Here is a 13,059-nt window from a genome sequence, read left to right on the forward strand (position 1 = left end):
ACATGAGTACACATCACTCAGGTTGTATTTTTTGTTTACATACCGAGGTAGACCCCTGCTATCTATCGCAGTGCGGTATCACTCCTCTAATGTCTGATTGTCCCCACTCATTCTATTGTTCCAAAAAATTAATTACTACGGTCTCAATTCAAACAGTATCCAGAGTGATGTCCAACAAATGTCTGCCTTCTTTACTGACAGTACATCTATCCACACTTAACCACATGTGTACACACCTTAAGAGGAAAAAATGTGTGGTGGAGAGGAAGGCACCTCACGGGCGAACAACCCTCGGGGATGTTGGCAGATGTTACCAACTCAATGCCCCTTTCTCATCATCGGTTGCCTTCCAATCCGAAAAGAAAACAAAATAGGTACAACACATAAACTGAAATGCGTGTAAAGGTGCAACATAAAGAGTATCACAAAATTAACTCATAACGGACAGAGTGACATAAAATCAACAGCCACACCCACTCAATCACTTTATTCTTTGTTTCAGTGTGAGCTGAAGAATTAAAAAAGAGGTTGGTAGCTTAATATCGCCTACCAGTACCTGATACCGACATGTTTCACTGCCCCACTAGTTTCGGCAGATTCATCAGGGTATTCAACACTGTCTTTGAATTGTATATTCGAATGCCTTGCCTGGCGGCGTTCTTGCTAATATCGAGAGAGCCAGTCGAGTGATGATGGCCAGTGAAAGACTACCATAAGAGACTACAAGTCCGAACAAGGAGCAGAATGTAATACATCCGGGTACTGGAGGCGGGGAGGCGGATGAAGCGTTTCCGGGTCAGCAGAGGCGGCTGCTACAGGCAAGGGGTGCGCTGGGGACGCGGCGTCCGCTTTCACTCGGTTTCGGCGCATGGCTGTTGGGTGCAGTTTTAATTATGCAACAAAGGCCAGGCGATGCGGCGGAGATACGGGGAGTCACAACAAAAGAGCCAGGTGAGTGGGGGGTGGCTGCGTGCATGTGTGTGTGCGCATATATATATATATATATATATATATATATATATATATATATATATATATATGCAGTGTGTGTCTGTGTGCGCATGCGTGAGTGAGGCTGTGAATCGGAGCCAGGGGATGTGCACGGCGCCGTGCGCGCCCTCGAGGGCAAATCTGAGACAGCAGAGGCTCGTGCCTGAACGCTGTCTCAGATTCCCCTGAAAGTAACAGCAATAGGTCCTTCGCTAACGCTCGACCTAAAAAGGGAAACTGCTTTTAAAATTGATATTCTTTTAATTGTTTTTCTTTATCAGTGATGAATAGCTAGATTGCTTTTTACAAGTAAAGTATGGTTAAGGAATTAAGAAAACGAAGACTTCATATTTTGAAGACTTGAGTATTGATCTTCTAAATGATAAATGTAGTAGGGTATCCTGATACTGGGAAATCTGAATGACGGACAGTAGCTTAACTCCTTCGACGCTCATGACGAGCCCAGCTCGTCATGGAGTTTCCATTGATTTCAATGGAAATTACATTGAAGATCTAAAATAGCCTTAGCATCCAATTAATGATCATACACTTGACAACTCTTCGAAGGCTATGCTTGCACCTAGAACAGCTATTTAAGTCTGTACTTGGCTAATATAAAATGTGTCAGCCAGAAAGGCAATTACAGTAATCTAACCTGGTCATGTTGTGATTTGAGCAGTGTCTAGCCATTCATCTTTTAAACTGTAGGAGTCAGGATTTTAAAACAAGTCTCAAGGTCACATGTTCTTGCTATTATGGAGAGAAATATATTGTCAAGTTCCTTTCCAGTTGAAATTCAGGTACAATCCATTGTTTCACAAACAAGTTCCAAGGCCTCCCTATGTTACTATTAAGGGTACGGAGTTAAAGTCAAGTCCCTTTTCAGGAGAGGTTCAATGTTTTACTACTAATACTTTTTTTTACAGATTTCAATCAGTATTTTATGATTACAAGGAATAAATCTTTTCTGGAGTTGTAATGCTGACCATGTTGGTAATCTAATGACGGATACTTATTTCCTTTATATGAGTCGACTTTTTTCCATTTGCTGATCAGTGATAGATTTGTACATATGCGTATACTCCCCTTTTCACTGTTTCTTCCACTTTCTTGCCATACAAAGGTTTGCTGTTTGTATGAAAGTGCTCTCTCTTTTGTAGGTAAGCTTCATTTTACTGCAATAAAATTTTAATCTGTAAGTAATGTAGCTTAGCCCCACATCCTAACACTTACAGTGCAACCAATGAGCATCCAAAAATGCGTTTAAAATAAAACCTTAAAATTAGTATTCAACAATTAGATTGTTCCCACTGATCATGTTGAGGTACTAGGCATGCTGAATGACAAACAAGCTGCAGTTTCTAGAACTAGCTAACAATGAATAAGGTTGAGACGCCATCAGTAATGTTTTACTGCATTTTCAGTTTATCCCGATGGAAATCATCCATGGCTCAGAGACAAAACAGAGCACTATAACATAGGAAATGGCGTTTAGCGGGAGCTGTGGAAGAGCTTACGCCATATAATGTAGACTGTTACAATGTATGTGTTTATCTAGTAACAGCAGCAGCAACAAAGACATAACAATGTGCCTCGCACAGGACTGAGCCAGCACATTCCAGCTCTACACACACATTGTGTGAAGTACTCTCCATGTAAGCTTCGCTTTTTGTATGAAGAAGAGAGAATGATCATGACACCACTGAAATACTTTCAGGCAAACCATTAGTTCCGAGTTTGCAGGAGTTGTGGTGCGTCCTGAGTACACACGCTTTTAGTATGATGATCTACACATTCTTGTTTAAAGCAGGCTTGCAGACAAGACCACCACGTCTGTACAGTTTGTCCAAGTATGACATGAGATTACACAAATCTTACTGATAAAAACATGCATTCCTAGGAAGGCCTTTACTGAGCTCTACAAGCCAAGATTTCGGTGGACCTGGATAATTTCACAACAAGGATCATGCAAGTCTCTGCGGGAGCCTGGGGATACGTTTTTAACTGGATACAATACATTTTAATGGAAAAAGAAGTAACAGATGAACCGTTTCATTGGAAATCAATGCAAAGTGCAGATGGAGTGCGGGGATAGGGGTTCTGGAATTAAGTAAAAAGCTTATATACTGATACGTTATAAGAGTAACTCAAACAAGTGACTGGTTCAGCTTCATACCAAAATACGAAAACTATTATTCTGTTTCAAAAAGTTAGCTTTTGCTGGCAGGAGTACTGATTACAAACAAAGATTTCCATCAGACTCATTTTGATAAGATACTTCTAAATCAGAAGAGCCATGTAAGTGCAACAACCCCATACAGCCATGAATCCCAACAAAAACGTCTGAAACATACAATATACTGAGGACAGTATAAATTGAGTCATTGCCTGCATAGGAATTTATCGTAGAGGGACCGGTGCAGTTGTTTTAATTTCAACTGCTGTGAACATTAACTATTCTGTCATTGAACACCTGCAGTGCTCGGTCTCACAGAACATCTTGCGTTGATTTTTATATCATTATAATGTCCTCAACACATTGAGCGTTGCAGACTTTCTGTTGCGAATCGCAGCTTTATGAGGTTGTTGCAAGTATCTCTCACAACATGAATTATCTTATCAAAGTGAGTCAGAGGGAACGATATGTGTTTTGAACACTGAAATAGGCGGATTCCCAGAAATACCGGGTTGCCCCCTGGTTTCAGTTGTTGCCACGGGGATCCGCAGATGGGGGGGGGGGGGGGGGAGGGCTGCTTACCTCCCCCCACCTCCTGTGGATTTTCCACTTGCCCTTCAGAAATATTTCAAGATCGTACTGCTAATAGAATAATGGCGGGGCAAGAAGGGAGGTTTGGGTCCTGTATCTGAACTGGCTTGGACCACTCAATAATACTCAACAAACACGATAGCCAGACAGATTTGTTTTTTTCAAAAAAATTTGATACCACCCAGCCTATCAGTTCTGGGGGATCACCTATTTTATTTTAGTATTTTTATGTATTTTTAGAAAAACATTTTACCATTTAATTTGTATATGTCATCAAAGAGACAGTCAGCAAACAGTGAAAAAAATACATACAGACAAATAAAGTGTGCATAAATATACAAGTGCTCAAAATCTATACAATCAATACTGTCAGTTCATAGAAACAACACCAAAAACAATTTAATCAAATACCTAACAATTATTTCACATTAGGAACCAGTCCTTTGTATTAGGTACAAGAAGACAGGCGGACAAACAATTCATAAGCACTGCCTGCCTGTCTTACTAAATCAGGGATAGGGAAGTAAATTATAGGGTTGCAAAACTAGGGATGACAGGATGTATTAATTTAGAACGACCCTAGTGGCACCCTTCTTCTTTTTCCCGGGCTTGGGGTCAACGCGTTTCGAACCACAATGTTAGTATGGGTTCTCTTCAGGACACGGACTGGATGGAGCCGAAACTGAACATGACACTTGGATGTCACTCCTATATCGTTGCAGTGAGATGGATAGCTTCACAGATGCCGGAATTCTTCGCATCAAGTTGCGTCGTGTACGCGAATAGTTGGAAAAGTATCCATGAATCCGTAGTTCGTTGGCGGATTACAACACGAGCCTACTTTGTTTGGGGCGACCTGCTCTGTTGGCTCGCGAATCTCCAATGCACAATTAAATTCTTCGTAGTTCGTTGACAGTTTTCAACACGAACTTACTGTTTGGTAGAGGCGACCTGCTCAGTTTGCTCTCGACTGGCGTTTGGCATTGGCTAATTTGATGACATATACAAATTAAATGGTAAAATGTTTTTCTAAAAATACATAAAAATACTAAAATAAAATAGGTGATCCCCCAGAACTGATAGGCTGGGTGGTATCAAATTTTTTTGAAAAAAACAAATCTGTCTGGCTATCGTGTTTGTTGAGTAATAGAATAATGGCAACGCTCTCTTGAATTATTTTTTTTTATTATGCCCCCCCGCCTCGTAAACATTTCTGCGGACGCCCATGGTTGTTAGTAGTAATACTGGTTGCAGCTGTTGGAAGAGCTGTGAAACCTGAACACACCCACACTACTCCCAGTTGTAACTCCAGGAGTGTCACCTACCTTTGGCTTACTTCCACATTTTCCAGAGGCCAAAAATGTCTAATCTGTTTTAGTCGTGGAAATCTGTTACGACAGGAAAACAATCTTCCGGGTGCCAGAATTGTTTTCTGCTGGCTACTGTTGTTGCTGCTAAACCTGAAACCACTAGATAGGTGCATCTACTGATCCAAGTTTAAGTGAACGCCAAAGCTGTGGTTTCGCCTCACCAGGTCACCGAGAACACCTGCACTGCGCCTACCGTATTTCCTACTCACAGCCCAGGGAAAGGATGGATACTGATCCGCCGGAAAAACAGGATTACTAAGTGGAGCCTTTCTGTGTACTCTGGGTGCTGGCTTAATCTTATAAACCCTTCCTGTTTGTGAAAAGTAAAGAAATACAAAACTTGACAGACTGCGCTTGATCTAAAGTATTTCCTGCAGAATTACACACAATTAATACTTAAATGAAACCTGTCTGAACGAGGACTGGGTCAAAACAAGATAGCACTTACCTTCAAAACTGATGCTTCAGGTAGAATCAAAAAGTAATTTACAGGCAGCAGTTTTTAGTCTCAGATGTGAAACCAGTTTGTAGCTTCAGACTAACCAGAAATGCTCTTGACCAGCTTTTTCCCCTAAGCTCCTGCTCCTCTGCTGGTAAGTTTGGCAAAGGAGACACCATCAGCAAGGACCTTATTCATTTCACTCCACCGCCAATACAGTCTTTTCACAGTAGGGGTCTGAGACATTGTCAGAGGTAATATACTGTCAGAGGTAATATACAGAAATCTCCTGATTTAACATCTTAGCACAGCAGATGAGCACAAGGCTTCAGTATGGAGCACTGCAGAACCCGCAATTCTCAAACACAAATAATACATATATTAAAAGGCAACAGAGTCGAATAGCAGAGCAATTCGCCAAATTATGGTGTTCTCTTTCTGGAACAGCTTGGGACAATGCACACAAAGTCACCACCTATTACTTGCCAAATACTCCCCCTCCCGAAAACGTTGACCTATTGGCTTTGCCGAAGTTTATAATTTCTCCACTTTTTCCTTTTAAAAAAAAAAAATGTTTCTTCAACTCTAGTTATCCCCACATTTGTGTTGTTGACTTGGTAGGGAGCACACTACACATTTGTAGTGGAAATCTACTACGACAACCGTTTAACAGACATTGTTAGTGCAAAGCAGTACAGTTTCAGCACTGTATGGGAAACGCATTCTTACAGGTGCATAGTTATCACAAGACTGGTGCACAAGTCACTCATCGCCTGTGGATTGAACAGTTACAAATGACAAGAACACTGCTTTGTGGGAGTAACAAATCAGAAGACTGTTTCTTCATCATTCAACATCAATATGGGACTATGAAGTCTGAAGAATGAACTCATGTAAGAATTATACGGTTGACACGAGTGGTATTTATTGTAATTATGTTTTAACATTAAGAGCCCATCTACAACAGAGGTGCTCAGATCACAGGTGTGCTACTCCTAATGAAAGGATAAAAATATGCAAGTAGGGAAACAATACAATAGATGTACAATTGTGAGCATAGTGAGTGAGACCTAGACTAATGTATGCTCTGAGAAATAGAAAGGATTATCAGTGCTCTGTTTTCAAAACTCGTCTTACAGCACATTTACAACTGAAAATTTTCTGTCTTTTAAAAAAGAATTAAAAACATATCTGTTCCCTAGACTAGTATAGACCCTCCTTTCCTTCTGACAAGGCTTTTTAACTGTGGTGTAGGACCTGCTCGATCATAAGCGCCAGGATGCCCGTCGGGTGACAGCTGCGCTCTATAAGAAGGTTTTACATACATACATACATACATTTTATTAAGAGCGACTTGCAATTTATTTGTTTTATTTCTTTCTTCCGTTTTAAAGTTACTCTTGTTTTACTTTTTTTTTTTTTTTTTTTAACACCTTCAATTTCTTTTTTAGGTTTTGTGGTGCAATCTGTGCCTACTTTTCACCTTTTTTCCAATTCTGTTCTTGATGTCTTAGCGGGAATTGTTATATCAACACTTTTGGTGTTCCAAGGCGTTTCTAAAGCGGAACAGTAAAAAGCCCTTCATAAATATGGAAGGGTTTAATAAGAAGCAGACTTCAAACTCGTAAAACACTTATTTATGCCCAGAAATGAAGTAACTGTAGCCAGCTAATTGCTCCCTTTTATGCTGTTTGCTTTACGATCTTTGTTAGTAACTTTTCTCTGGCTGGCTTTGTTGGGATACTTTTGCCATTTCCTACACCCTTATTGGGCTGGATTCTACTGCTTTAGAGGGTCTTTATGTACTCACTGTATTTAACGATCTATTATTACATAAGAGTAATCACCTCTAGTAGGAGGAATGTCGATTTGCAAGCTTCAACAACAATTTTACGGTTGCCACAGAATATCCTACTTTCCACGTGTACACTTACCTCATCTTACTTACTGATCAGCAACAACAGCTTGACAAAAACTCAAAAACAATTCAAATGGTTCCACACAATGCAGAAGTGCACGAAAGAAGACAAAGGAAAACAAAGGAAAGTGACCATATAAGTTTTGTGGAAAATACCTCAAAGGAGCTCTTCACTCAGATTTCTTCAGGGTATGAGATTAAACGGCTTGTCCCCTTTGCCCCTTGCCACCAAGGAGGAGACGGAGCCCGGACATACAGGACTTTTAATCAAGTAAACTCTGCTGCCATCGAGAATCAGAATTTCCTGCTAAGCTCTTTTAGCTACAATTAGGGATTGTATTTTCACATTTTCACTCAACACGAGAAAAATATGTGCCAACATGTGTCAATTCTCCATATAATTTAAAATTAAGTTTGTAAATGTTGAGAATTTTGTTTGTTTCAGCTTGTAATGTTCTTGCCCCATTTCTGAAAGGTTACTCCTTTTCCTCTATAAATTTAGATCTTCAGTAAGACTGGGATTTGAGGACTTCATGTTTAGGCATTAATGTGTTGTCCCCACTATTGTTGAGAGAGGTCCGTCCTACCAGTGCAGAAAGCATGGGTTGGGACGCCTGAACTGCGGAATGTACAAGTTGCTATAGGTCAGATTAGCTGCCACTGATCTACTAAGGAACAGTTCATTAAACAATCAATGTGTTCTCTACAAAGAGATATCCTTTCACAAGAGCAGGCTGAAATTAAGCAGCAAACATTCCTCTCCAAAGCTGTGAGAATTGTTTCTGAGCACATTACTTTAATAACATACCCTTGAAGCTCTCCCAATAGTATTTAGGAAAATAATCAAGAAGATAAACACGTGATTCAATACACAAAGATTATTTAAAAAAACAGGTAACGTTAAGAGAAAAAGCAAGCACATCAAGTACACAGCATGCAAGGGGCATGGACGCGTTTCTACTGTTAAACAAAGCTGATTCTCACCGTTCTGAACAAAATGGCTGAATTAAGAGCATCTGATTGGCTATGCCCATATACCCTCCTCATCATCCTAGTGGTTGAAAGAGGGCAAAGGAGATTGAAAGATCCCAGGGCAGCATGAGAGTGAAATAAAGAATTGGTTAGTATTTGCAACATTACACCGAGCTGGCATAAGCATAGACTGACATTGTGTATGAAGATGTTCATGCAACTAATTAATGGTTTTATTGGGACAAATGTTGCGCACATCAGAGGAAGGACTAACATCAGCTTGACAGGAAGCTGTATTCATTCTGGCTACATCTCATCCGAAATGGCACGAGTGCAGCATATACATCTGCTTGACTTTTACTAGTTGCACATATTTGTACATATTAACAACTTGTAGAGCATGTCCCCATTACAACAAGCATTGCAGGTAAAGGTCACTTGCAGTGAAGGCAGTACGCTGAGGCATCACCTCTATTCTACAGCCCCCATGTACGAACAACCCAACAGTAATGTCCACAGACTGGGCAAGAATGAAACAGACCAAGTTGCTGGATTTACTATTTGTAAAACATACTTACCAGCGCCTAAAGGTCAGGACTTAAACTGATTTTTCAGCTCAAAAAGTGAAACAAGCTGGAGAGCAAAATCGCTACGTAGCTCTGAAGTCACCAGTATTTATATACTTATAACAAGAACAATGAAAGAACGATGCGACAAGAAAGAAGGGCAGGAACAAGCAGCATTTTTCAGTTGAGGAGGCTAGTGTCAACTGAAAGGACTTACAAGATGTCCCGAAGAGGATCATGCAACAGAAGTGCCTCAAGCAGGGGCCTAGCTCAGGAGGAGCACAGGGCAAGCCTGCAATGGTTAGCTATTGCAAGCATTCCTCCCATCCCATGCTTTAGGAGTACACAGCAATGCCTTCAGGCAAATGTCTATCATACTACCAAGTGTTGCTGAAATATCCCTATGAAAATGGAGCTCTCGATGCATGCTGAAGTAAAGGTGATGCAGATGGAGAAGTTACACTTAATTGAACCATCTTTTTTCATTCTTTGTTCTAGAAAGATGCATCTCTTTTTTTTTTTTTTTTAAATTCTTTTTATTGTTGCATCAGTAGTATCACCTCTATGGAAAAAGGCAGACAGGCGGTAGGGTGTCAACATTCCGCCCTATCCGCCAGGAACGCAACTTTTCTCAGTAATTACATCATATCATACCCTGCAGTAATAGATTTGCTTTCAAACTAGCAAGAGTAAGAACAAATAAACCAAAACCCAACAAAATCCCCGGAACAGCTTCCCGCCAACCCTTCACACCCCCCCCTACCCCTTGGTCCCCACCCTCTCTCGACGTGTCTCACCCGACAATCTCGCACACAAGAACAGGTATTAATGTAGTCACATAATACTCATGAGTCCCCACTGTGCACACCATCTCGTCCAGGTGATCCCCACCCACATTTTACTAGTCCACAAGGTCTCAGTCTAGTCCATGGAATTGTCTCCATTTAGCCCATATTCTCCTGAATTTTTTGGGGCAGCCCCGTGCACGATAAGTAACTCTCTCCGCCGCCATGTACAGATCCAATCCCCTCCGCCATTCTTCCATATTCGGCTTTTCGGACGCTCCCCAGCATCTTGCGATGTCTCTTTTTGCTACCACTAAGGCCAGCACCAGAAAGATAGTCAAGGGGCGGGGCAGGTCCACCTCTGTGATCGTACCCAACAATGCCAGTCTAGGGTCACGTGGTAAGGCCACCTCCAATACATTCTCCAGTTCCCGGAACACCTCCTCCCAGTATTCTTGAATTATTTCACACCCCCATAGTGTATGGAAGAAATCACCTGTGTGTCGATGGCATCTAAGGCATGTTGTGTCTGGTATCCTACCCATTTTAAAGAGTCGTACTCTGTCAAAGTAAGATCTGTGCAGTATTTTAAATTGTATGAGGCGGAGTCTGGACTTAATAGCCACCTCACGGGGGTGCATGAGGGCGAGTTCCCAGTCTAAATCCTCCATATCCCCCACATCCGCCTCCCATCTATCTCGTAGGGCTTGCAGGTCACCCAGCATATTGTTGGTTAGAGTCTTATACGTTAGGGATATCGCCCCACCCTGCATCTGTTCCTGCAGCAGTCTACCCTCCAGTGGTGTGTACTCTGGGAGATCTGCCAGTGTAATGTTTTGTGCGCTCCATGCATGTTTCAGTTGTAAATATTTGTAGTACTGAGTAGTGTGTAGGCCAAATTCTGCTCTGAGTGCCTGAAAGGTCTTTAATTCCCCTTTTGCAATCACGTCTCCTACAGTGGAGATGCCTATGTCATCCCACCTCCTAAAGCCTTTCAGTTTATTCAGCTCTCCTAGCCACTTGCATCACCACAGTGGTGTCTGACGAGTGACCCTCTTGTCCCAACCCATTCTTTTTGTTGCCCTACGCCACGCCGTCAACGTTATCCTAGTGGCGGGAAGGAAGTGCCGGCCTACCGTCTCCCCATAGAGGTAATGCAATATAGATTTGCGTGACCATTGAGACCTTTCCAGTGCATAGGTGGGGTGATCGGCCGCCGCATGTAGCCACTCGTTAATCGGGGCGAGGTGTTCCGCCCAGTAGTACGCCTCCAGGTTGGGAAGCGAGATACCCCCGCTATATTGGTGGCGCTGCAGCGTGGTGAGGGCTACACGAGGTTGTTTTCCCAGCCACAGGAAGGCGCGCAGGTCCGCATGTATTTTAGTCAAAGTCGCCAACGGTAGGGGATAATACTCATTCTGGAGTGCATAGAGAAACTTGGGTAGTAGGACCATTTTATACAGTGCGGCTCGACCCAATAGGGTGAGCGGGAGTTGCCTCCATCTGTCCATTTCTGACTTTGTTTCTACCATTATCCGAGCTACGTTTGCAGTGTAGGAGCGTTCCTTGTCTAGCGTTATATATACGCCCAGGTATTGGAAGCCGTCTTTCGTATGAATAAGCTGCCCTGGAAGGCACTCATGACGCTCCTTGCCTTGTGGGTCATAAAGGACCGATTTGTGCCAATTGATCGTGTGTCCCGCCCTCGCCCCGAATCCGCCTAGCTCCCCGAACAGTGCTGGAATTGTCCTGTCTGGGTCGGTCACGAACAATAGTACGTCATCGGCATACAGAGATATTTTTTCCTGCGTGCCGTCAGTATTACCCCATCTAAAACCTCTGATATCCTGATTCTGTCTAATCCGTATCGCTAAAATTTCAATCGTAAGGGTAAACAGGAGGGGGGACAATGGACAGCCCTGGCGTGTACCCCTACCAATGGGGAACTCACGGGACAACCGTCCATTGATCCGCACTCTCGCCCTCGGGTTGGAATACAGGAGCCAGACCCACTGCATGTATTTGGGTCCAATCCCAAAACTTCGGAGGGTCTCCATCAGGAAGGGCCAGTGGACTGCATCAAATGCCTTCTCCGCATCCAATGAGAGGAACCAGTGGGGTTCACTTCTCTCACGGACCTCCTGTAGCCAGTTGTGAGTGCGACGGAGATTTAATTTGGTCGCCCTATCCGGAAGGAAACCGGACTGGTCCATATGCACCAACTCCGTTATCACCTGTCGTAACCGCCGAGCCAGGATAGTGGCCAGTATTTTCGTCTCCGTATTTAGGAGGGAGATTGGGCGGTAGGAGGAGCAGTCGTTTTTGGGTTTGCCCTCTTTGTATATTGGGATAATAGTGGCCAAGGCTAGATCTGTCGGAAAACTCCCTGCATGGTATGCGTCCGTGAAGAGGGTCTTCATGTGTCGCTGTAACAGATCCGCCGTACGTTTAAAAAATTCTGCCGGGAAGCCATTGGGCCCGGGAGTCTTCCCCGGTTTCAACGCCGTTACAGCTTCAGAGATTTCGTCCAGCGTCAAATCCGCCTCCAGGGCTGCAGTAGCCTCTGCGGATAACGTCGGCAACTCCATATCACCTAAGTAGCGTTGGGCTTCCTCACTGTCGCCCAGGTCCCTGGCCCTGTAGAAGTCCTCGTAATAGGCCGCGAAGGCCTCTGCTATGTCTCTATCTGTGTTTACCTGCCTGTTCCCTGTTAACGAGATCTGATCCACCCATCTCGCTGCAGTTAGAAAGATGCATCTCTTGAAAGCAGTGGACGCTTTTTTGCAATAGAAGAATGAGCGTTAGAACTTAAGACACAAGCTATTGTATGACGACCTTATGAAAATCAATGGAGTGGACAATCTACCTACAGAATAATTAATTAATACCTTGGTTATAGACACCAATTGATAACTTGGTTATAGACCTACTTAACATCGTCCATTCAAACAGTGGTGTAACTAAATTTGAATGGGCCCCCTGAAAGGTACATGGAGCACCCCCTCCAGACTCAATTAGGAGCTCTCAGGCCAGGGTACTGTGCTGAGGGGGCCCCCTGCAGCTCGCCCCCCTTCCCTTCCCCCCACCACGTGGACTGTAGGAGGCCTATGTTGCGCAACTGATTTCAAAGCAAGAGTTGGAAGAAGTTTGAAAACAGCTAATTCTGCTTTACCACCCAAGATGGACGAACAGATCCAAGCAAAGAACATTCAAAAAGGGAAAGGCCGAGTGGGAAGAACAATCTGTTCCACT

The 13,059-nt window shown here is 43.0% G+C and overlaps 1 protein-coding gene across 10 annotated transcripts in view; it reads right to left on the minus strand.

The window, feature by feature from the left end:
* Positions 1-13,059, minus strand: part of ERC1 (ELKS/RAB6-interacting/CAST family member 1) — a 2,156,751-nt gene that overhangs the window by 189,607 nt on the left and 1,954,085 nt on the right. Inside the window, exon 19 of one of the 10 annotated variants that reach the window (XM_078673692.1) lies at positions 8,469-8,535. The exons of the other annotated variants lie outside the window; for them this stretch is intronic. Within the exon in view, the coding sequence (XP_078529818.1) occupies positions 8,509-8,535 (27 nt within the window). The 3' untranslated portion in view covers positions 8,469-8,508. The remainder of the gene's footprint in view (positions 1-8,468; positions 8,536-13,059) is intronic. 10 annotated transcript variants of the gene reach the window in all.

Source organism: Lissotriton helveticus, chromosome 1_1, assembly GCF_964261635.1.
Source record: "Lissotriton helveticus chromosome 1_1, aLisHel1.1, whole genome shotgun sequence".
NCBI classification, from domain to species: Eukaryota; Metazoa; Chordata; class Amphibia; order Caudata; family Salamandridae; genus Lissotriton; species Lissotriton helveticus.